The sequence below is a fragment of the Penicillium chrysogenum genome (genome assembly GCF_028827035.1).
Source record: "Penicillium chrysogenum strain IBT 35668 chromosome Unknown utg000005l_segment0_segment0, whole genome shotgun sequence".
NCBI lineage: Eukaryota > Fungi > Ascomycota > Eurotiomycetes > Eurotiales > Aspergillaceae > Penicillium > Penicillium chrysogenum.
The window spans coordinates 3133837-3157503 of record NW_026622753.1 but is presented as its reverse complement, the minus strand read 5'-3'; the positions used below and the strand labels follow the sequence as shown (position 1 = coordinate 3157503).

The 23667-nt window shown below is 49.3% G+C and overlaps 11 protein-coding genes across 11 annotated transcripts; 6 read left to right on the top strand and 5 right to left on the bottom strand.

Moving 5' to 3' along the window:
• Window positions 1-108: 108 nt before the first annotated feature.
• N7489_009584 (uncharacterized protein) lies at window positions 109-899 on the top strand (the record flags this gene model as incomplete). The annotated part of the gene is made up of 4 exons (XM_056715334.1): window positions 109-139; window positions 188-203; window positions 275-328; window positions 383-899. 4 exons carry the CDS (start codon window positions 109-111, stop codon window positions 897-899), a joined length of 618 nt encoding a protein of 205 aa, XP_056562956.1.
• Window positions 900-1038: 139 nt separating this feature from the next.
• N7489_009583 (uncharacterized protein) lies at window positions 1039-2163 on the bottom strand (the record flags this gene model as incomplete). Its single annotated transcript, XM_056715333.1, has 1 exon — window positions 1039-2163. One exon carries the CDS (start codon window positions 2161-2163, stop codon window positions 1039-1041), a length of 1125 nt encoding a protein of 374 aa, XP_056562955.1.
• Window positions 2164-2996: 833 nt separating this feature from the next.
• Window positions 2997-4343, bottom strand: N7489_009582 (uncharacterized protein; the record flags this gene model as incomplete). The annotated part of the gene is made up of 1 exon (XM_056715332.1): window positions 2997-4343. One exon carries the CDS (start codon window positions 4341-4343, stop codon window positions 2997-2999), a length of 1347 nt encoding a protein of 448 aa, XP_056562954.1.
• Window positions 4344-4371: 28 nt separating this feature from the next.
• Window positions 4372-4659, bottom strand: N7489_009581 (uncharacterized protein; the record flags this gene model as incomplete). Its single annotated transcript, XM_056715331.1, has 1 exon — window positions 4372-4659. The coding sequence occupies one exon, from the start codon at window positions 4657-4659 to the stop codon at window positions 4372-4374; it is 288 nt and encodes a 95-aa protein (XP_056562953.1).
• Window positions 4660-6612: 1953 nt separating this feature from the next.
• Window positions 6613-7287, top strand: N7489_009580 (RNA polymerase II mediator complex head subunit MED22; the record flags this gene model as incomplete). The annotated part of the gene is made up of 3 exons (XM_056715330.1): window positions 6613-6712; window positions 6789-6928; window positions 7045-7287. 3 exons carry the CDS (start codon window positions 6613-6615, stop codon window positions 7285-7287), a joined length of 483 nt encoding a protein of 160 aa, XP_056562952.1.
• Window positions 7288-7775: 488 nt separating this feature from the next.
• N7489_009579 (dihydrofolate reductase) lies at window positions 7776-8603 on the top strand (the record flags this gene model as incomplete). The annotated part of the gene is made up of 1 exon (XM_056715329.1): window positions 7776-8603. The coding sequence occupies one exon, from the start codon at window positions 7776-7778 to the stop codon at window positions 8601-8603; it is 828 nt and encodes a 275-aa protein (XP_056562951.1).
• Window positions 8604-8875: 272 nt separating this feature from the next.
• Window positions 8876-11720, bottom strand: N7489_009578 (putative voltage-gated chloride channel (ClcA); the record flags this gene model as incomplete). The annotated part of the gene is made up of 3 exons (XM_056715328.1): window positions 8876-9034; window positions 9091-9477; window positions 9531-11720. The coding sequence occupies 3 exons, from the start codon at window positions 11718-11720 to the stop codon at window positions 8876-8878; spliced, it is 2736 nt and encodes a 911-aa protein (XP_056562950.1).
• A 3025-nt stretch (window positions 11721-14745) lies between these two features.
• On the top strand, window positions 14746-15764 carry N7489_009577 (SGNH/GDSL hydrolase family protein; the record flags this gene model as incomplete). The annotated part of the gene is made up of 5 exons (XM_056715327.1): window positions 14746-14878; window positions 14943-14982; window positions 15032-15110; window positions 15186-15576; window positions 15631-15764. The coding sequence occupies 5 exons, from the start codon at window positions 14746-14748 to the stop codon at window positions 15762-15764; spliced, it is 777 nt and encodes a 258-aa protein (XP_056562949.1).
• Window positions 15765-16090: 326 nt separating this feature from the next.
• On the bottom strand, window positions 16091-17178 carry N7489_009576 (spliceosome-associated CWC15 family protein; the record flags this gene model as incomplete). The annotated part of the gene is made up of 8 exons (XM_056715326.1): window positions 16091-16108; window positions 16162-16197; window positions 16253-16423; window positions 16477-16555; window positions 16608-16904; window positions 16957-17033; window positions 17088-17110; window positions 17169-17178. The coding sequence occupies 8 exons, from the start codon at window positions 17176-17178 to the stop codon at window positions 16091-16093; spliced, it is 711 nt and encodes a 236-aa protein (XP_056562948.1).
• Window positions 17179-17355: 177 nt separating this feature from the next.
• Window positions 17356-18448, top strand: N7489_009575 (exosome non-catalytic core subunit RRP45; the record flags this gene model as incomplete). Its single annotated transcript, XM_056715325.1, has 3 exons — window positions 17356-17600; window positions 17660-17779; window positions 17839-18448. The coding sequence occupies 3 exons, from the start codon at window positions 17356-17358 to the stop codon at window positions 18446-18448; spliced, it is 975 nt and encodes a 324-aa protein (XP_056562947.1).
• An 811-nt stretch (window positions 18449-19259) lies between these two features.
• Window positions 19260-23446, top strand: N7489_009574 (aminophospholipid-translocating P4-type ATPase DRS2; the record flags this gene model as incomplete). Its single annotated transcript, XM_056715324.1, has 3 exons — window positions 19260-22189; window positions 22244-22547; window positions 22598-23446. The coding sequence occupies 3 exons, from the start codon at window positions 19260-19262 to the stop codon at window positions 23444-23446; spliced, it is 4083 nt and encodes a 1360-aa protein (XP_056562946.1).
• Between the last annotated feature and the right edge of the window lie 221 nt (window positions 23447-23667).

The window sequence follows — 23667 nt, the reverse complement described above, 5'->3', positions numbered from 1 at the left end:
CGACTTCTCCGATTCCCGTTCCCCCGCCATTTTCTTCTCTTCTACTTCTTCTATCTTCCTACTCGTACTCCTACACGAATCCCCTAGACACTACCACCGATCGCAATCATGGCTGTCACCACGCGCGCATCTCGAATTCGTAAGAAGCCCCCGAATTTCACAATGCAAGTCACTAACATTAAACCAGGCAATCCCGCACTCTTGTATGCAAAATCTCCAGTATCAATTAAAAGATACCCTCTCAAGGCCAAAGCTGATAGCCCGTCTAATACAGTATCTGCGACATCCAAGAAAAATTCCGCAATGGAATCTACGAATTCCCCAAACTGTACGAGTCCATATCCCAAAACTAATCGAAACAAAAAGCCAACCAACCCAACAGCGTCTCGACAACAGAAAAAATGCTCCGCGCAGCCTCAACCCTCCAAATCCCCGTGTTCATAACGACTCAAAACCGCGCCAAACTCGGCAACACCGTAACAGAACTCCAACAACACCTCAACGGCCTACACATCCGCGCCGACGTAGACAAAACCCTCTTCTCAATGATAACCCCGGATATCGAGAAGTTGATCCCAGCGCCAGATTCCACGCCCCTCGACGTGATAATCGTCGGGATCGAGACGCATATCTGCGTGACGCAGACGACGCTCGATTTCCTCGAGCGCGGTCACCGCGTTTACATCCTCGTCGATGGCGTTAGCAGTATTAACCCCGAGGAGAGGGGGATTGCGCTTGCTAGATTGAGGGATGCTGGGGCTGTTGTTACGAGTAGTGAGAGTGTGCTTTTTGAGATTCTTGGTGATGCTGCGCATGAGTCCTTCCGGACTGTTAGTGGGCTTGTTAAGGAGACAAAAGAGACTACGAAGGGGGCTTTGGGGGTTTTTTCAAAGATTTGAATCTATAGGAATCGAGTATTTGACTTTGTAACTAAAGGTCCGAGGAATGAATGCATTGTGTATATGGATACATCTCACTATCACTCCGTTATCACTTTATTATCACTTCGTTGCATAGACTGTCTGGGTTAACTGAGTTTCAGGGACTTGGAAACGTCACTTTTCTCGTGGTTGGAGCATCTTCGTATCCCAACCCCATCTTCAGCTCTATACCAGCGGATTCAGCTTCACGCGTGAGCGACGGCCATGTCAAGAGACCAATGGGCCGTTTCTCCCCTGTTTCGAGATCGTGGACTTTTTCCGTCGAGTGGATGATCACTGTGTGTAAATGCGTGCGATACGTTCTCTTGTGGTGGATCAAGTGAAGAACAAAACGGTCGTACTTATAGTTAGCCCATACGAGTAGAGCGCGGTCTGTGTCGTCATAGGAGACCTCCAACACCTCCAGACTGTGGGGTAAGCCCTCCCAGGCCTCGTATGGAGTGTGACTATTTACACCGAGAAAGGTGTGACAAATACGCAGAGTTTTGAGGGATGTGAACTCGCTCAGGTCAAGATGAGGTCCATTGCGCAGGTAGTCTTCATCATCCCATGGCCTTGCCAGTGTCAGTTCTACCAGCGTTGCTTTTTGCCGTTGCAACGCGCGCATAAAAACAGCACGCGTCCAGAGTGTGCGCTTTAATTGGAACAGATAATTGAGTCTCCACTCGCGTTTGTCGATACCGTAGTAAAGCGTTTTCAACGCCACCGGCCAGCTTAACAGAGTGGTTAAAGGCTGCTCGTGCGCCCCACAAGCAATCAGTCTTAGACATTCAACAGACGAAGTGCCAATAAGTGAATCGTCAAACTTCAATGAATCCCAATCACAGAAGCCGTAAATAGTAAGGGTTCGTAGGTTGTTGAACCAGAAGAAATGAGAGATACCATTGAGAGTGCCATGCATAGAGGAGTGCCATGGGAGGGTCGCCGAGATGATGTGTTCCTTGAGACTCGGGTTATTCTGAAGACTCCGGGAGAGCTGCTTCAGCTGAACATTTCTGCGAACGAAGATATCGCGATATAACAGTGGCTGTAGAAGGCTGTTCAGGCGACAGTTGGCGAGCAGGAAAGAATGAAGGCGGCTGACGCTCAGTGGAGGCTCGGGCGCATAGACCTGGTCATATCCAAGTCTATCGAATAGCAGTGATGCCTCCTTCGTGTCCACTTGTAGGTAGTCAATGATGGCTAGAATCAGCTCAGCTGGAAGGTCCAGCAGACGTGCCATTGTTATTGCTCGCGAAGGGACTTGTCCTAGACCTAGATCGATGCTAATTTAGCAGTGATATTGAACGGATGAGGAGCCCGAAGGGATAAGTTTTCCTTACCTCTGTGACCATGGGCTTTTGATGATGTTAGCTTGTCTGTTGTCACGACACGCACTATATATATCGGAGCCTGGAATATCTGAGCGTAACGCTCAGATATAGTGGTCTTTTTGGCCTAGTGTGTAACTCGTCAGTCCAGGGGCAGGTTGTAACATCTGTTCCGGGATAAAATGTTCGTTCCAAGGTTCGTTGTTGCTTATATACGTATGTATGGACCTCCATATGATCTGAGGACTACATGTAAGTGGACTTAAAGACTGAAAACTAATATTCTTTATATCTTTGGGTAGCCCTCTAGAAAGCCCTCTATAAAGAATATTAGTTTTCAGTCCTTAAGTCCACTTGGAGGGCTCGCTCTATAGAACACTAGTCTTCCCTAGGGAGGTTACACACGAATAGATGAGCCCTGGAGGGTTATATACCAGGTGAGATGAAATGCTACTTGATATTGGCATTAGCCACGTGAAATTAAGCAGTAATCATATCATTGTTTCTCATTTTTTTTGGTTACCTGGTAGGCTGTCCTTTGCTATCATTCCGGCAATACTACAAGCTAAAAAAGAAAAAGTGGTTTCCCTTCTCCGTTGGCAGACTTGGAACCCAGCGCCTGGTCAATTTCTCACTTTTTTCTGATCCATACGGGATCACAACCCTTCCGTATCATGTTGTAAAACCGAGATCATTTCAGATTCGGATGTAATCAAACATAAAAGCCAAGCCTAGTCTGTTCCATCTAGGACGAGGCATTGTGATGGGGCGAGTTGAGCCATCCAAACGCCGATGCACCACCCACGGGATTCAGTGTACCATGTCTGTCCGAAGGAGTAGTCGGATGGTGGACAGAAGTAAATGGTACAGACGACTTGTCGGCCTGCTCAGCGGTAGCACTGCCAGGAGCCGAGACCGAAGTTGTGGAGTTCGCATGGCTGGCAGATTTTCCGGTGCGGAAGACCTTCATCTCGCGTTTATCGGCCGGCTTCTGGGTGGTGGTGGATTTCTTGGCATCGCGACGCCATGAGCTCCAACAAGACATATCCTCGGTTTTAGTAGGCTCAGAAGTCGGTGGATGGGCAGAGGCCGGACGAGTTTCAGCTGAAATGTGAGCATGAGCCTGGGAGTTCTGTAGGTGGGACTTGTGAGGATCAATATTCTCGCTGCCAGGCAGACGAGCCGATGGGGGCGCAGAGGCCGGTTTCTGGGGAACATTGGCAGGCCGGCCAATGATACCGACGGATGGATTTCCGTTAGTAGGAGGCCCCAGTATGTCTCCGGAATTTGAAGTACCGGGATAAGTGCAAAGAGACTTAAACACGGAGTCCTTCTCGGGACGCACGAGGGGAACAGACACGCGGTTGTGGTCGTCGTCCACCATGATCAATTTATCTTGCGAGAATAAAATATCAGCATTGTGTGCACGCATCACATCGCTTCCAATGATGATCTGAATTGAGCCGTCGCCGACATCTATCTCGCGAACCACAAAGCGAATGGTCACGGTTGGAACTTGGTGAGTAGGGGTTCCGGGGCGCGACGAAGATGGGTGAATAAGTGCTTCGGGGAGATACAGCGGCAGTTTGATGTACTGGACATCGCTCTCGCGCACGATCATGTTCTCCATCCCAAATTCACGGACCATGGAAAGACCCAAAGTTGAGACGTAAGAGCCCGAGCAAACGGCTGCGTAGAGGAGAGAGCCATTAGTGAAAGTATCTGTCAACCAGCACCGAATAATGGACGGGACCGGTCCCAGCAAGAAGAGTCCAGGAGGGGGAATCAAAGGGGATTCGATAGGCGTAGTACCAAGCAGTCGAGTGGTGTTCAGGCGCAGGCTATTAGTTCGAGCGGAATGGTGTGAGTGGCCGGATGAACTCAATCTTCCATCAGACTGGTGAGAAAATGTCCGTTCAAGAAGTGGGTGGGTACTCAAGCCGCTGCCGGTCCGCAAAGGAAGGTCGTTGCTGGAACGGCTAGCCTGGCCGTTCCCGTGGATAGCACTTTCGTCAAAACGGACACTGTTGGCCCGCGATGCACCCCGTCTAGGCTCGTCCTCGGCGTCAAATCCCACAGCAGAACTAGCCATTGCGGAATGGTGGCCTTGATCGAATCCTTTAAAAGCATCCGGGGGAGGGGAAGGTGGGGTCTGAAAGGGATGTCTTGGTAAGTGGCGAACTGATACTGGAGGGCAGAGGTGGACTACCTGGAGCGATCGCTCCAGCCGATTGCGGAAACGGTGACACAGGACACCAAGGACTCCTCAGTCGAGCATCGTCGTCCCGGCGACGCTCCAGTTGTGCGAGTCGTTCTCCTTGCTCGTACTGGGCAATGTGGAGCTCCTTCAACTCGTCAAAGACACGCCAAATGTCGTCGCGGGAAGCAAAGGGATACTGCGCATCCATCGCCAGTCTAGTGTTTAGAATTGAAGGTAAAAAGAGAAAAAAGAAGAATAAGAAAGCAGAATAAGTGACGCGGGGTAGTTGTTGGAATAGTCCGCCCTAAGAGCAGGGGCGCGAAGGCGTCACTTGAAATCGACACCTTTTCTCCAATATCTCCTGCCGCCTTCGATCTGTGAGACGGCCCACCGGCCGTCCACCCTGTCTTCGAGAGACAAATATCTGGAGACCTGATCAGAACATCCAGCAGTGGGTTTAAGGAAGATAAACGATGGTATTGGCAGAGGAAGAGGACGCGTTCCAAGATAGTCGGTATCGTAATGAGGGATTATTGTTAACTTTAGGTGGTTCACGGGCAAGTCCAAATTCACAGAAAGACGCGACGAAGTATTCGGTGACGTAGAGTATGTGATGCGCCAGGCACAGGTTGAGTTACGGATGATTTGCCCGTTGAAGTGCAAGCGAAGTAATGCGAAGTCGAGAGCAAAGTAACACAGGATTGTGATTATGGAGGCCTGGACAGAACGATAAAGACACGAAGAAAAAAAGGTTCCTGGTGACAAACCTAGCAACGGAAGGAAAGCAGTATTATTGCGAGTGAGAATTGTAGTCTGGAGAGACATTGTCGAAGGTTGTACTCTGTAGGCGGTGACGCACTGTTGGGCGGAGAGCAAGGCGGAGAGGATGGAGGTCGAAAAGGACGATCATAGGCCTAGGCCTTGATCATTCCACTTCCATACTTCCATACTTCTACACTTTTACACTTCTGCATGCTTATTATGCTTTGATAATGTTCAGTAGAACAATGTTATCCAATTTGCACCGCTACTTATTCGCACTCCCATGTGAGCCTAATGTTTTTGCTAGAACTCTACTGTGTGGGAGGCTTCGAAATGTCTTGTTGGTGGAGGGATGAGTGCCGTCAAGTTAGACTACTAGATTTGACACTTGGAAGTTCGGTATTCAACAAGCACTCCTGGTTAGTTCCATGGTGTCTCGGTTCAATACCACGCCGACATCTTCCTGTGTTGCTGAAAGAGTGACTGTGGAGTGTATGGTCCCTCCGATTTGAATAAGGCATACCATCTTAGTGATTAGCGCTGCTGCCTCCTGTAGGACCCATCCCATGCATTGCTATCTACTATTTGACTGCAAGAGTCACACACTCACTGTGTGACACAACCTGCAGGACCATAGGTTCATCTGTCATATGAGTACCTATGTAGGTAGGTATGTACCCAATAATTTGTGTCCATTTGGCAACCATATTCAGTACTGCTGGTTAGCTTCGTATAGAATGCTACCTAATTCGATGCGTCAAACAAGGTTATTATAGTTCCACACCGCCTGCAAGCTTAACAGAACGTGGACTGGCTGGTTAAACCCTAATTGTCGCTGAGAGAGCCCATCTCTCATACAGGTAGGTATGCCGTTCACTTGGTTCGCGAGAGATTGCCTGTTATAATACTGAACAAGAACTGTCATGCCGGGCTCATCTTTGATAACGATGTTAGACAGCTTGCACGTTTTTGCCTTGTAAAAACCTCATTACAGCCACAGGAGGTCTGTGATTGAGTGCTTGAAACATGGATGTCACTATGGCTTATCTCCAACAGATACTCGCATTCATATGCCCAAACTCGTTGGGTATGGGGATAAATCAAGGAAACTCACTTGTCATTGACTGTATGTTTTTGAGGAACCGCTAGTCAGATGGAAAGCCTCCAGATTGGCAGGTGACAAGTGCCCAGCAGAAAGAGAAGGTTATGTAGCTTATGTAGCAGTTTGTTCGCATATTCCTGAGATTGAGAAACATACCTTTAAAGCATACAATCACTTATCTTGACCGGACAAACAGATCGAATTAAGTGACAGTCAAGCAGGTGCTATAAATTCGGGGAATCTCGGCTTTGTTCCCGTGTTTACCCGCATTCAGTCGCCCCACACCTTATCGTAATCATGGATCCGACGACTCCTTCGGATTTATCCTCATCATCCGAAGACAATAAAAAGAACGCTCCGACCATGGATTCGCGTCCAACCGCCAAGGAGCTGCTTGGTACGTAGTTGATTTGGGCCACTACAGCTACATTCCCCTTTAAAAATGCCTTTCCGCTAACGATGCATTACGGTAGATCGCGTCGACTACGACATCTCGCAGCTGCTGCAGCGGTTCGAGAACATCATCGCTATTGCTGCCAAGAAGTTCGACGGCACCAGTCACGTTGATGCTGCTGTTGAAGCATTCCAAATTGATGTCGAATCTACTGCGCTGGTACGTTGATACCCGCCGCCTCAGTCTTACCCGGCTACCTCTCGCCTCCCCAAGAAGAATGCAATTGAGCTTCCGAATCCGTACCAAAGCACGAGACTGACATTCTGCTACCTTAGATCCGTGCTGCGGAGGACCTACTCGCCTTGCACCGTCTCATGAAGGAGCTTTGGCTCTTCGGCAAACTCGATACCCTCGGCGAAGACGAGCGAGATATCCAGCGTCGTGAGAAGCTCGAGGAGGATGTGAAGGCTATCCAGAAGGCCCTTGATGGAGGATTGTTGATGCCTTCGTCGGAGGAGCCTGATAAGCCGGAGAAGTCAGAAGACACTGAAAAGCACCGTGCAGTCCCAGAAGCCTGAGAAATCTGATAAGCAATGGTGACTTTCCGAGGATCTCTTTTGAAAGCATTTTGGTCATTGGCTCTTGGAGCTGTTTTGCATGTGATACCCACTTGGCTCCTTGAGTCTGGCGTTCGACTGGAGTTATGTGGCGCATTCGATTTACCTATGAATCTACATTGAATCTAACCCCATTTTCAGTGCTTTGCTGCTTCGCCTCTGTGTTAGACTAGGACAGTAGCGTAATACTCTCCCTACCGACATCGTGTCGGTAATACCCTCCTAAAAAAAGGACCATGTCAAGCCCACCTACAGAGCCGGAGCTCCAGGGCTTTCTTTACCTATAGTGCGGGGCGATAAGCAGCAAGCCCAATTCCGATAACGATTTCTCCCCTCGCGACGCGAACCTCCACCATCAACATCCTTCTCACAGTCCCAAGGTCACACCCCGTGTCTCTGAACACAGCATTCTCAATCGAACCGCAAACTGAAATCACACCGCAACAAAAATGCCACCTCACAACCCCCACCACCTCCCCTCCCTCACGCTAATCGTGGCAACGACCCCGATCCGCACCGCGTCAACAACCACAAAAGAAGAAATCACGCGCCTAGGCATAGGCCTAAACGGCACGCTCCCATGGCCGCGCATAAAAACAGACATGTCATTCTTCGCACGCGTGACATCTCGCCCACCAACCCCAGGCACGACGAACGCGATCATCATGGGCCGAAAGACGTACGACTCAGTACCGGGCTCGTTGCGCCCGCTCGCGAAGCGAATTAACGTCGTGATCACGCGTGACACGTCCGGGTCTGTTTGCGAGAGCGTAACTACGGAATTGGGGAATATGAGGAGAAAGATTGCGGCCAAGGCCGCTCAGACACAGGCTACAAATTCGGAAAAGGGGACTTTTGACCCGCCCAAGGAAGCTGCTCCGGCGGACCCGATGACGGATGCGATTGTTACGCCAAGTTTGGGTGCGGCGTTGGAGACGTTGGACTCTGTGTATGCGGCGCAGGGGAAGCTGGGCAAGATTTTTGTAATTGGTGGGGCGGAGATTTATAATGCTACGTTGAATATGGGGGCTGAGGAGCTGCGTGGTCGGCCCGTTAGGGTTGTTATGACGAATGTCGTGCGGAAGGGGGCTGTGGGTGCGTCTGCTTCGTTTGAGTGTGATACGTTCTTCCCGTTGGATGGGCTTCATGAGAAGAATGGGTGGCGGGCTGTTAGCCCTCGGGAGGTTTCTGAGTGGGTTGGGGAGGAGGTTGATGGCGAGTGGAAGACGGATGGGGATGTCGAGGTTCAGATGGTTGGATATGAAAAGTCGACTTAGACATGGGTAGGATATGGCACTCCGCGGGCCATTGACTAGTCGAATATATTTAAGATTTGTACTTTGTGCGTGTATGTCGAAGCCAAAAAGACAACCAAATATGTACAACCAAAATATGCACAATGCCAATGTTGGTTGAGTGAGCCCACAGAATAGATAGACATGAAATGAGAGGACATGCAAGGCTATGCGAACAAAGTGAATCAAAATGCCTTGACAACGCCCGAAAATGCAAATGGGAAACAGGGTAATGGCCGGCCAGTATTCAGGGCCTAGTCGCTATTCTCCTTCATGAATTTCACGAACGCTTTCTTGTGTACCAGGCCGGCATATTTCCCGTTCTGAGTGACGCAGAGGTAACGAAGACCCAGCTTGGCGAAGCACTGGTAGACCAAATCGATAGGGGAATGGACATCAAGAGCGATTGGAGCCTATGAATAAACACATTAGTATGGCCCGAGATATTGGAGAGGTTAAATAAGCTTACAGGGTCAATGTATCGACTGAAATCCACTTGTTCCGCGTCCTCGTTATCGCTGTCATAGAGGACCGTGGAAGCATCCATAGTCATTAGACATATCGTATTTTCTTCTTCATCGCCTAGCGTATCCAATGCGTACTCGAGATCCGGTGCTGGGATCAGACCAGCAAGGACGCCGTCACATAGAATGGGAAGCCCGCTGTCCAGCTCGCCTGCCATGAGCAGGTGTTCCAGTTTCAATCGAAGTTCCGTGGCTGGTAAGAATGGCGACGCTGAGATATCGATGATGCGATTCTTCCGCACCGGTCGGACTATGTCTCCCAGCACGGCATCCGTAGTCGGTTGGAGTTTGCTATCAAGGAAGGGGTAGGAGTTCATATCGGTCAGGAGGTCCTGGTTTCAGTTAGTATAACGTCGTAGTTGTATCACCAGGAGGTGAAACTTACGTAGATACTGCGAGGCTCAATGGCATCCGCAGTCCACTTTGCGCAGAGTACGGACAGAGAAAACGGAAGCACGTGGTTGAGACTTCCAGTCAGTTCGAACAGGATCACAGGCAAAGTGACTGACAGTCGTGTCACGCCGCACATGGTCGCTCCAGCGGCAATCAATGCATAGACCCCTGGAGTCACGCACGACTCAATTCCAGCAACCGCAGGACAAGAGTCGAATAAGAAAAAGGTGGGATGCCTGAGAGCCCAGTACTGGATCAAATGTCCAACAATTCGCCCCATCAAGCCACCAACAACCATGGATGGCACATAGATGCCCGCAGGCACTTTGATGCCGAAGGTAATAATGGTCAGGAAACTCTTGATAACAAACGCCACCAGAAGGTCCTGCACAATTTCAAGAATGCCGTCAGTGCGAGGACACAGTCCCGTACTTTCCACATCTGATTCACAAGGCGAAGCCAGCTCAAATAGAAGTTCGGTGACGGGAAGGCTCGTGTATCGATTCCAGAAGCTGACAAGGCCGGTAAATAGGGCAACGAGGAAAACTTCAAACATGGGCCAACGCTTGATGGCTGGGATGCGACGGAATGATCGCGCCCATAGGCTCGAGGCTTTGATAAAGAGCGCACCAGCGGCGCCTCCCATAATACCGAGAATGATGAAGATGAAAATCTCGAAGATTTGCCAGTCGGAAAGGTACCGGACCTCAAATAGGACAATCTTACCTGTTCCATAGGGGTTTAGGAACTTGAGCGACAAGGTAGCCGCAATGCAACAAAAGAACGTCCGGAAAAGGGTCTTGGGTGGGAAATAGTAGCTGACTTCTTCCAAGCTAAAGAGAACACCACCAATCGGAGCACCAAAGGCCACAGCAACACCGCTAGCGGCACTGGCACTCAAAACCTCTCGTCTCTTTCCATCGTTCTGATTATACTTGTCGAACAGACGACAGGAGATATTGCCCACGCAGGTGGCAATATGAACGTAGGGGCCTTCTTTACCCAAGCTCAAGCCAGACGAAACACTGAAGATCAAACCAATAGTTTTAATGACTAGCGTCTTCAGTCCCATATATCCGTGAAGGACAAAACCACTATTAATGACTTTGACTTCTGCCACTCCACTGCCAGCAGCAGAGTAGTAGATCATAGCCGGACGGGGCGGATAATTAGGCAAAGTTCCATGCGGTGGACTCGTCTCTGTCTCCGAAAGAGGAGAAGTCGAGGTACCGAGTCCATTTCCAGATTTTGTACCATTGGAGTCGGCGGCTAGGTTTTCATCAAGCGTGGTAAGAGAAATGGACGAAGGAACGACAGTTTTTGTGAGCAGAGTCAAAGCGCACGATATGAGGGCCAACGTCACAACCCAAATGACAAAAATGACAAAGTCAACCCACTGCCTCTCTGTACCCGATGGCGAGAAGATCCTGGACCAGGGTCGCCATGCATCACAAGTAGCCAGCCCTTCACAGCATGTCCTTTTATTACGGAAAAACTGGGTCGTGCAGAAGCCTTCCTTCAAATCAAAGACCGATCCTTCAGTGACATCGACGAAGTAAGCAATGGACGCCGTGATGCACCCAATGAGCGCGACCAAGATCCATCCCTGCGCGCCATCGAAGGCCGCCAGCAATCGGCCTCGCACGTCTTTCCGCTGCCGAAGTAGCCGGAGTCGTGCTCCATCGGCGATACTGTCATGCACCCAATCTGTCGAAGTGAACTGATCGTACCAAGTCCGCTCATCCAGAAACGCAGAGGCAGTAAGATTGTCCTTCGTGGACGGAGGAAGGCTGGCGGGTTCGCCATCGCCATCTATACTCCCTCGGCGACTGACCCGCCTGCCCATGGAGTTGGCACGGCTATGATTCCGCGTTCGTCGCAGACTGCCAGCTGCCAGAACGTGTCTCAATGAGTCCGGGCCGGTGCCTGACACTCCGGAAGTGCTGGTGTAAGACCGTCGCGGACCTCGTCGACGGGCGGCTTGGGGCCCGAGGAGGCTCGTTGCTTCTGTAATCTCCAAGGGCGGATCGAGGGACTGGTACTCAGTATGTGTTTCGGAGAGGTAGCTTTGGGACCGTCTGTAGGCACTCGGTGAGGGGGGAGCTGTTTGGGCACTGCGCGTGTTTTCAGTGTCCTCTTGTTCGCGCGAGGCAACACTGGTCTTTGGAAGGGATCGAGGCATGTCGCCGAGAAGCCTTTATGCTTCAGTTATCTGCAGTGGGGCTGACAAGGGTCAGTTTTGGCAGCACTTGGGAGATATACCGGAGCAGATCCACACCAGATGTAAACACGGGGAAACAGAGCTCACACGAGCGAAGAAATCAAGGAACTTGACTTATGTAGCATATCCTCTTCCCGGAGTTATACTCGGAAAGATAAAATAAACAAAAAGAAAAGACACAAAGAGATGACGGTGAGAAAAGAGGGTCCGAGTCTTAAAAAGGTGACCATCACAGATGATCGACTTGACGGTGGAGACGCGTCAGGTGCAAGTCCGGTACCCACCACTCGAGTCATCGTGTCTATCTTTTAATATATTTAAATACTTGAATGTTCAATGCTCAGCATCTTGTACTAGTGATTTGATGGTTTATCTCTAGTGTTGCATTCCTCTGATCATCCCCCGCGTTTTTCCGACGATCAACATCCCGAAATAAAGCGCAATGATTCAATGGTGTATGGAATGTACATTCGCGATTCGACATGATGCAGCCACTCTAGGCGCAGCGACCTTGTTCATCTGGATCATCCTGCGCTCGGGTAATAATGTCCATGCTTGATAGGATGAGGGACATGCCCTTCTGCCTATATTGTACGGCAGGACATAAGTATACCTGTCCAACCCGTACTCGTGACAACGCTATGGTCTTGACGATTAAACGAACCACTGAAGAGCGTACCTAGGTAGCATCGCCTTGGGTTATTAACATAGGCTAGGATGTTTGGTTTCTCAAGATCTCGATTTTGGGTGCACATCTACCCCGGTTGAAGAGATTCTTGTACTAGACGCTGTCCAATCCGATCATCCTCGGATGCTGATCTCTTGGCATTCTTTATGAGCCTTTGCCACCGTGTGAGGGGCCGGGTGTATGACTCGAAGGAATATGTCGTATTAGGGTAAGCAGCGTTAGCAGCGTTAGCAGCGTTAGCCTCTCTAGGCTGTCTGACTTGAGATATAAATATTAACTCTACCATCGCAGTGAGCTGAGGTTCAGCCTACTTTCGGGTATGTATAAACTTTTGACACTGTCTAACATTAGGACATGCAGAGATCGCTCGGTATGTTCCGATTCCACAATAACTAGTTCTCTAGCTAAGATTAGCTTTGATAACGCTTTCCGACACGATCACTGTTACCACTCTTCCGGCATATGGGTTTTCGGCGGCTAGCGAGTATCTCTAGTATTAGTTATCATTTAGTAAAGACTAGCAGCAAGTTCCACGCCTGTCTAACCAGGTGGTAACTACAAAATTAATCAAGATCCGGTCAAGCTTACCTAAATGTATACAGCGGAGTAATGACCACATACTAAAAATGGCACTACATGTAGGTCTATGGTCTCAAAGCTTGTTTTATCGAGGTCGCGATGTAACTCGATACTCTTTTTGCGTCAAGTATAACATGCACGTGTGCTTGAAGTCACATATTACATGTAATTAGAGCTACTTGCCCTTCATGGAAGTATGCTGAGCAGCATCAAAAGGCCCTTGTAGACAGCGATGCCATGCCAGAAGAGGAATCGCTCGCTCCTATACCTCATTTCTCCTATATACCATGGCTCTTCGATATTCCCGTTTACCATATCCTTTTACTATCTGGCTCGGGCAACTTTGCTCATGAGCAAAGTAGATCAGGCAGACAAACAGGTGCGACATCATCTAGACCCATCAAGCTAGACATGCGGAAATCCTACACCAGCTTTCATTTTACAGTCATATGCAACAAAATAATCGCCAGTTTCCATTCAAATATTGTGGGGTAACCACACACGCTTGACCTTTAGGTGCGAGACTGACCCCTGTCACTTTTAGGCGCGGGGGGAAAACTGATCAGTTTTCCTCTTCCTACAGTTTGTCTCCCTCTTAGTCCTTCACTTTAAGTTAACTCCAGAAGAATTTTGGTTTCCGTACTTTCCGTACTCTTAAGTCTGAAATTTCGAGTATCCCAAATCTCTTCACCAAGGCCATCTCGAACCGTGGCCCCTTCTTAACCCGAGACTGCTACCACTTCATATTACCCCGGTGACCTCTCCGACCACCCATGGCTGTCGATAATCACTCAGTAGCTGTCTCCGAAACACTGAAAGCCAACATCTCACAAGTCTGGGAGAATGAAATGCGTAAAATCACCGAGCCTTTGCCTAGGCCAAAAAACTCGACCCCTGCAAGGTTCTTCCCAACGGATGCTTGCAATGAGCTTATAAGGACGAGTTTTACAGAATTCTTCAGAGTGAGACGCCCGCCATATACTACCTAGGTATACCTGGTCTAACAATGACGTTATCGTAGAAGAAATCTATGCTAAATGCCAAGATGCAGTCCTCTGCCTCACTTGGTCTAGTTGTGTTTCCAGGGGATATGCAGATTCCGGCAAATTTTTCGCTGATAATCCCGCTGAACATAACCGGCAAAATTGAATTGGATGGAGTGGCGATGGACATGGATCACCATTACTATAGGCAGAAGGACGAGAAGGACCAGAAGAGCATTTTTAAAGTGTACGAGAATTCGAAACTGGTAATGCTGTACGTTACAAATTTGACTAGATTCATGTAGCTACCTGTGGACCTTATATACGTAAAGACCTATAAAGGTCTACCTAGGTGCCTACATATATACTATATACCTATAGGCATGTTATGCTAAGTTATATATCTCAGCTGTGTAATATACATGTAGTGTGGGGTTCCAAATTTCCCAATTCAATGAAACGAGTAGTGGATAAATTACTTTAAGATTATATAGTTCGATATATTATACGGAGTACTAGTTGTCATGATCTAGACTTAATATATTAATTCCATCGTTGACCACAGTTGACCACAAGCGAAGATCCACCAATTTCCCTTTTGTCCGCGGACTTCCCCCACTTCCTTTTCGGTCCGCATTGCTTGTTATAAGCCCCCCCAATCCCCATAACTTCAATCTCACTCTCCCAAATAATCCAATATAATTACCTAGGTATATAATTATATACTTGCCTCACTATGGCTGCCATCGAGAAGGGGAATGAGGATGCATTCAAACCGTATGACCAGTTCCTTCTCTTCGGAGACTCCATCACTCAGATGGGCTGCAACCAAGAGTTAGGTTTCGCATTTCATGCTGCACTCCAAGAATGTGAGTTATTCTTCTGACGAACCCAGATATTATGTGGTCAAAAATCTAACGGAAGTAAAAATAGCCTACAGTCGCAAATTGGATGTTATTAATCGCGGCCTGGCGTAAGATCATCCAACGCTATACTAGACTGAGACAGCTAACCAGCAACAGTGGATATACAACCGCCCATGCTGTCAAAGTCTTTGATAAGTTCTTCCCTTCGCCACAGACGGCTAATGTGCGGTTCATGGTAAGCCCGTCTTATTTGCAAGCCTATTTGGAAAATCGAGTGTGTTCAAAGCACCAGTTGACTAACACCCCGTAGACCATCTTCTTCGGTGCTAATGATGCATGCGTTCCGACCCACGACCAGCATGTGCCCCTGGATCAATATAAAAAGAACCTGAAGACGATCATTCAGCACCCAGCAACACGCGCACAGAACCCACGCCTCATGCTGATCACCCCACCTCCCGTGAACGAGTATCAAATAGAGGAGTTTGACGCTTCAAAGAACACCCCGTTCCCAAGTCGAACTGCTAGCTTCACCAAGTCATACGCACTGGCTGCGTGCGAAGTTGGTGCATCGCTCAATGTCCCGGTGGTGGACTTATGGTCCGCCTTCATGAAGATCACTGGCTGGAAGGAGGGAGATCCTCTAATTGGGGCTCGTGATGTGCCGAGGAATGACAAATTGGCTAGTCTTCTTACTGATGGTGCGTGGATATTGCATATTCCCTTGGTTTTTCTCGTACTCACTCGTCATACAGGTCTCCATCTGACTCCCGCTGGTAACCGCATCGTCTACGATGAAATTATGAAGGTAGTCCAGGCCAGTTGGCCGGATCAGACGCCGGAGACTCTTCCAATGGTGTTCCCCGCGTGGGGTGACGCACCGAAATAAGTTGCGTACCTACCTAGGTACCTAGGTAGGTATATCATGTAGCTTAATAGACATATAGGAGACCCACTTCTCACCTGAGTTGCCCTGACATGTATACGTATACATATTACTATAGTAGCCTTTAAGTGATACTCCATATATGGAATCTATGTAGCATTGAAACTACTGTGGTGGAGATTTTGCTGGAGCTTCGCTTTCGAGTATGATCCTTGACGTTTTATGATATTCTTTTGATACAACGACGAAAATAACATAAGATAATATCATTCGCTAAGCTGAAATCCCTCTAGAACTGATATCTGGATACCAAAGTATCTCAGGAGATTCTACCGCACGTACTTGCCCTGAAAGCCTGGTCAGTGGATGTATGAAGATAATCACGAATACAAATACATACCATGAAGCGCTTGTGGAAATCAGAACGAAGAAGATCCTAAAAACGAATTAGCTCGACGTCGTAAGAACAAGCCAAAGGAAAGTTAGCATACGTTGACAAATTCCTTGCCGTCTCTGTTCTCTGTTCCCCGAGCCTGGTTCTTGAATACAACATCGTCATCCCAGCGCCGTTTCATGTTGAAATCCTGGGAATTGAGCAGAGGATTACCGCGCGCGATATCAACCTCTCTTTGCTCTTCTTCCTCGAGTGCGCGTTCACGTTCCTGTTATGCATTAGCCACCATTATCAAATACAGGATGCGAGAAAGCGAGAAACCTCTTTCTCCTTTTGCTCCAATCGCTCCTTTTTGATCTTCTCAAGCTCTCGCATTAACTCGGCTGCTTCGTCGTCATCGCTGCGGTTTGTCAGTCTAATCGTCCCGACACGAGACCCAGAGTTCGACCCACCTGTCCTCGTCACTGCTGTCTTCTTCTGACCCATCTGAATCGGCGTCTATGTCGCGTGTCTCCTCCAGTATACGTCGGCGTTTCGCCTCTGGGTCCTCTTCCTTGATGTCGCCATCGATTCCATCTTCAGGCGCAGCTTCGAGTTGTCGCTTGGGAACTGAGGATTCAGCAATAGCTGGCTGCTCGACCGGAACGCCGTTCTTTTTGGCAAAGTGTGCTGCCTCGGCTTGGAGAAGCTCTGCGCGAAGGTCACGGGGCGATAGGTGGGCGTCGGCTTCGCCGCCTTGTCCGGGTTGGCTATAATAAAGTCAGTGACCGGCGCGGTCTGGCCAAGTATCGTTCTACATACCGGACTTTCAGGTGTGTGTGCGCGGGGAGGAGTCGCTGGTGGTAGGCCGGGCCACGGAGGGCTTCTTTGCCTTGCGCCTGTTGAGATCAGTCAGTGTCCACGAAGAGTCGGATTGAGAGAAGTTGCCGTACCGGGTCAAAAGTAGGTCTGTGGGCTAAATAAACGTTAGCTATCACTATTCAAATTGTAAAAATTTGTTTCGAATACCATACCTGTAGTCATTTTGTGATGTGGTTGCTAAGTGAAAGTTGCAATTTCTGGGACGTCGACGGCTTCCAGCTTTGGATGTACATCGTCGCCTCAGGCACTCGGATCCTCCTCACTTTCTCTTCACCGCCCTACCAGACTCCCGCGATTATTGGCTTGTTCCCCGGAATAATAATAATCCGAACCGCTACAATGCGGCCTGCACGGGCAAAATGGCCCAAAAAAGAAAGCATCTCTGATCCCCGCGCCGGGGCTGCTAGACCTCCCTCAACGATGTCGAAAGAAGCGCAACTCTCAATCGCAGAGCGCGACTTTATCCTTGAGGCGCTCCGTGAGAATGTGCGTCTCGACGGTCGCCAGCCTGACGACTATCGTCCTTTGAATATCTCCTTTGGTGAAGAATATGGACATGTGAACCTGCAGCTTGGGAAGACGAAGTGAGCTCCAAATCTTCTGTTGGTCTACCACAATACACAATGACTAACTCTCACTATAGCATTATTGTTCGCATCTCCGCTGAGGTTACTAAACCGCGTGAAGACCGACCCTTTGATGGTCTCTTCAACATCAACCTGGAGCTGACTGCAATGGGTTCACCAGCTTGGGAAAACGGACGGTACCTACCACCCAACTTTTTCATTGTACACTGACTTATACTCACAATTGTCTCGACAGAACCAACGACATCGAGGCCTACGCCACCAACACCCTTGACCGTATCATCCGCCATTCTAACGCCCTCGATACCGAATCCTTGTGTATTCTGAAGGGTGTGAGCTGCTGGTCGATTCGGGCTGATGTTCACGTTATCGACTACGATGGAAACATCACCGATGCGGCCTGTATTGCGATCATGGCTGGACTGCAACACTTCCGCCGGCCGGATGCTGTGGTGAGAGACGGACGTGTCATAGTCTACGGCGTGGAGCAGCGTGTGCCCGTCGCACTTAACATCACACACAAGCCCCTCTCGGTCACTTTCCACACCTTCAATGACAGCAAGCATGTCATTGTTGACGCTACCCTCAAGGAGGAGCAGGCTGCTGAGGGCGATCTTGTCATTGGCATTAATAGCGCCGGCGATGTCTGCTACCTCTCGAAGTATGCAGGTGCACCCGCAGATGCGATGGTAATTGTGAAGAAGACGAACGTGGCATGGGAAAAAGTCAAGGAGATCAATGCTGCTGTTGAGAAGGTCCTCCAGGCCGACCTGGCTAAGCGGGCAAAGATTGGCATGGCCGACGAGTCTCGGGCAGAGAATGACCGGTTGGTTCAAATCGAATAAACAGCATGTACTACCATTACTTTGATGATTGGGGGACTGGAGTTTCGCATGGCGTTTACATCAATGATACCTGACTGCCACATGATGGGCGACATACGGGTATGAACTACAACACAGTAGCTGAATAAGTTTTCCTACTTCCAAGGTTGTAATGTGAACTACATATGTACGCACTTAAGATTTATGGGAACCATTCAAAGTACATACTTCGATATTTTTCTTCCCCAGGTCGACATACGTGCATCTTTATCTTTAAGGTGGGACCAGTTGAACTGTGCATTGTATATAACTATGTATGTTGTATGCACCTCCATACTCCGTACAGACAAAGCGGTTAGTATATTTCCCGCTGCCAAGAGACCCCTATTCTTAGCTCACTTCGTTGTAGACCAGAGTCGGCCAATGAATATAAGTGCATTTTGACCGTAGTACAGGAAGTACAGAAAATAGTAAAGTGTTTATAAAAATATACAATCACTCTACTACTAATAATTAAAGTATCATTCCGAATATTCGATCTCTTTGATTGTTGTGAAGCGCTTTACCGCCTACCCGCGCATCAAATCAACATAGCTCAAGTGCTGCCTTCGCCCGCTAAGCCACCCTTGGACTTCATTCTCACTTTATTCCCACATTTTTCCTGTCCAAGTCCCGTCAAACTTGTCACTTGTTCGCCATATCTCGTTTCCAATCGTCTCTGCTTCCGACAGATACAGCAAAGCACTCTCTGTTGACGTGGCCTTGCGATTAATGCCTCAGGGGCATTGTTACTGCACTACAACAGTGAGGCTGTCAGCTTCCCCGCGGCATCATGGCCAGCGGTAGGCCTCCTGGGTCGCATCCAGCCGCTGGCCGCGATGACGACCTGCTGCTGGATTCCGGACCTATGTATAGCACCGGTCAAGGCCCCCCTGTGAATGACGAACACCTATTAGAACGCTACAACATTGACGACTCCGAACAACCGTACGCCCAAACACAACCACGCCCTTCCGTCTCCTACGATAACTTTGTCGGGTCTAGCGCGCAGCAAGGCGCAACGCAGCACAATGTTGCTTCGGGGCCGGCGCATCCGCCTGTCAACCCCGGTCTCCATTCAAATGACCCCTACTCCAGTGGCACGCGAGATCGAACCTACTCCCAGACCTCTGGATTGGACAATTATCGGCGGTACTCTTTGGATGATTTCGACGATGGGCATTCAGGTTATTATGATCTTGATGCGGATGAAGACCGAATTGCCAGTTCACACCATGTCCGCAAGGCAAATGAGCGCAATAGCGTCCTCGGACTCGGGGGCGGATTTATGGGAAAGGCGAAATACATGTTTGGCATGGGGTCATCACAATATTCGGAAATGGATCTTCCGTTGACTGAATCGGGTGCAAGAAGGGCGACAGTTGGTAGCGATGCTTCTCCGGCGCCGCCCCCGAAGCAACGCAAGAAGTTCCGCGCGTCTGACCTTAACATCTTTTCACGCAAGGTTGATCCCTCGACATTGGGTCCCCGCATGATCCAACTCAACAACCCACCAGCCAACGCCACCCACAAGTTCGTCAGCAACTTCGTATCGACGGCCAAGTACAACATCTTTACCTTTATCCCCAAATTCCTCTTCGAGCAATTCTCCAAATACGCCAACCTGTTCTTCTTGTTTACCGCTGTCCTGCAACAAATCCCAAATGTGTCGCCGACGAATAGGTACACAACTATCGTTCCACTGGCTATCGTCTTGGCTGTATCGGCGATCAAAGAGTTGGTAGAAGACTACAAACGGAGAATGTCGGACAGAGGACTGAATTACTCAAAAACCCAAGTTCTTAAGGGATCTTCGTTCCACGAAGCAAAATGGGTGGATGTTGTGGTCGGGGATATAGTTCGGGTTGAATCCGAGCAGCCTTTTCCAGCCGACTTGGTATTACTGGCGTCGTCTGAGCCTGAAGGTCTATGCTATATTGAGACGGCAAACTTGGATGGCGAGACCAATCTCAAAGTCAAACAAGCCATCCCGGAGACTGCGCATCTGGTCAGCCCTAGTGATCTGAGTCGACTGAGTGGACGTGTTCGATCTGAACAGCCAAATAGCAGCTTGTATACTTACGAAGCCACCTTGACTATGAACGCTGGAGGTGGCGAGAAAGAGTTGCCCTTGGCTCCGGATCAACTCCTGCTTCGTGGTGCCACGCTACGCAACACTCCTTGGATCCATGGCATTGTGGTTTTTAGTGGCCACGAGACAAAACTGATGCGAAATGCGACAGCAACCCCGATCAAGAGAACAGCTGTGGAAAGGACAGTCAACATTCAGATTCTGATGCTTGTCAGCATTCTCATCGTTTTGAGTGTCATCAGTTCTGTCGGTGATCTCGCTATTCGGAAAACTAGGTCTTCAACGCTTGCATACCTCGGCTATGGGGGGTCGGTCAAATTGGTAAAGCAGTTCTTTATGGACATTTTCACGTACTGGGTGCTCTATTCAAATTTGGTCCCTATCTCCCTCTTCGTCACCATCGAAATCGTCAAATACTTCCAAGCCTTCCTCATCAACTCCGACCTGGACATTTACTATGACAAAACCGATACCCCAGCCATCTGCCGCACATCCTCCCTTGTCGAGGAGCTTGGTCAAATCGAGTACATCTTCTCCGACAAAACAGGTACTCTTACCTGCAACATGATGGAGTTTAAGCAAGTTAGCATTGCCGGTGTCCAATATGGCGATGATGTCCCTGAAGATCGACGTGCCACCGTGGAGGATGGGGCTGAAATTGGTATTCATGACTTCAAAACACTCAAAAAGAACCTTCAATCGCACCCAAGCCAGAACGCTATTCGCGAATTCCTCACTCTCCTTGCCACCTGTCACACTGTTATTCCTGAGCGAAATAGCGAGGACCCGAATGTGATCAAGTACCAAGCAGCATCGCCCGACGAGGGAGCCTTGGTGGACGGAGCGGCCTCGCTGGGTTTCCGATTCACTAACCGAAGACCGAGATCGGTGATCTTTGAGGTTGGTGGGCAGGAGCTTGAATACGAACTGCTAGCAGTCTGCGAGTTCAACTCTACTAGAAAACGAATGTCCACTATCTTCCGGTGTCCTGATGGAAAGGTCCGCGTCTACTGTAAGGGTGCTGACACGGTCATTCTCGAGCGGTTACATCCCGATAACCCTACCGTGGAAGCAACTCTTCAGCACCTAGAGGAGTATGCCTCGGATGGTCTACGGACGTTGTGTCTGGCTATGCGGGAAGTCCCAGAAAACGAGTTCCAGCAATGGCACCAGATTTATGACAAGGCTTCGACCACTGTCGATGGCAATCGTGCTGATGAACTGGACAAAGCGGCCGAGCTGATCGAAAAGGATTTCTATCTTCTTGGCGCCACGGCTATCGAGGATCGCTTGCAGGATGGTGTTCCGGATACCATCCACACCCTCCAGACTGCAGGCATCAAGATTTGGGTCTTGACTGGTGATCGGCAGGAGACTGCAATCAACATTGGCATGTCCTGCAAACTCATCTCGGAAGACATGACGCTTCTCATCATCAACGAGGAAACGTCAGAAGCCACTCGTGACAGCCTGCAAAAGAAAATGGATGCCGTTCAGAGCCAAATTTCCGCTGGGGACTCCGAACCTTTGGCTTTGGTAATTGACGGCCGGTCGTTGACTTTTGCTTTGGAGAAAGATATGGAGAAGCTGTTCTTGGATCTGGCTGTCATTTGCAAAGCCGTTGTTTGCTGGTAAGTACCATCGGACTTTGGAGGTTTTATTTTTTTGTTCTAACATGTTTATAGTCGTGTGTCTCCCCTTCAAAAGGCCTTGGTCGTCAAGCTTGTCAAGCGCCACAAGAAGGCTCTCCTCTTGGCCATTGGTGACGGCGCCAATGATGTGTCCATGATTCAAGCCGCTCATGTCGGAGTCGGTATCAGCGGCGTTGAAGGTCTTCAAGCCGCGCGATCTGCTGATGTCGCAATTGGCCAGTTCAGGTTCCTTCGAAAACTGCTTCTGGTTCACGGAGCATGGAGCTATTCTCGCATCAGTCGAGTCATTCTATATTCGTACTATAAGAACATTACGCTGTACATGACTCAATTCTGGGTGAGTTTGACATTGACGGATAATTCGGAGTGGTATCTGACCTGTTACAGTATTCTTTCCAAAACGCATTTTCAGGAGAGGTTATCTACGAATCTTGGACGCTCTCCTTCTATAACGTGCTCTTCACTGTTCTGCCTCCATTCGCGATGGGAATCTTTGACCAGTTCATCTCCGCCCGATTGCTCGACCGCTATCCACAGCTGTACCAGCTGGGCCAGAGAGGCATCTTCTTCAAGAAGCACAGCTTTTGGGCTTGGATTCTGAATGGATTCTTCCACTCTCTCATCCTTTACATTGTCTCTGAGCTGCTCTACTACTGGGACCTTCCTATGGAAAACGGCCATGTCGCCGGCCATTGGGTCTGGGGTGAATCTCTGTACACCGCCGTGTTAGGTACCGTTCTCGGCAAAGCCGCTCTGATCACCAACGTCTGGACCAAGTACACCTTCATTGCCATCCCAGGCTCAATGGCTCTATGGCTCATCTTCCTCCCGGCATATGGTTACGCCGCCCCGGCTTTGGGCTTCTCACGTGAATACTACGGCACCATTCCCGTGCTCTTCAAGTCCCCCATCTTCTACCTCATGGCCATCGTCCTACCCTGTATATGTCTCCTACGTGATTATGCTTGGAAGTACGCCAAGCGCATGTACTACCCACAACAATACCACCACGTCCAGGAAATCCAGAAATACAATGTCCAGGATTACCGTCCACGCATGGAGCAGTTCCAAAAAGCCATCCGCAAGGTTCGCCAGGTCCAGCGCATGCGCAAGCAGCGCGGATACGCCTTCTCCCAGGCCGACGATGGCGGCCAGATGCGTGTTCTCAATGCTTACGATACTACCCGGAGTCGTGGGCGGTATGGTGAGATGGCTAGCTCTAGGCCTATGGCGTGATGATTGATTCGCTATGGGCTGATTATGCATTGTGCAATTGCTGTGGCGGTTTGTGCTCTTTCTCTTCGTGTGCATCCATACCACCAAAGGTTGGTAGATTTGTATCTTTGTGTACCTTATGCTTGTTTCCTTTTTCTCTGGGTCGTCCTTTAGCCATGCGATTGGTGTGGAGGCTGTGACATTACTTTTTACTTGTTTACCTGATCTGTGGTTGTAGGTGA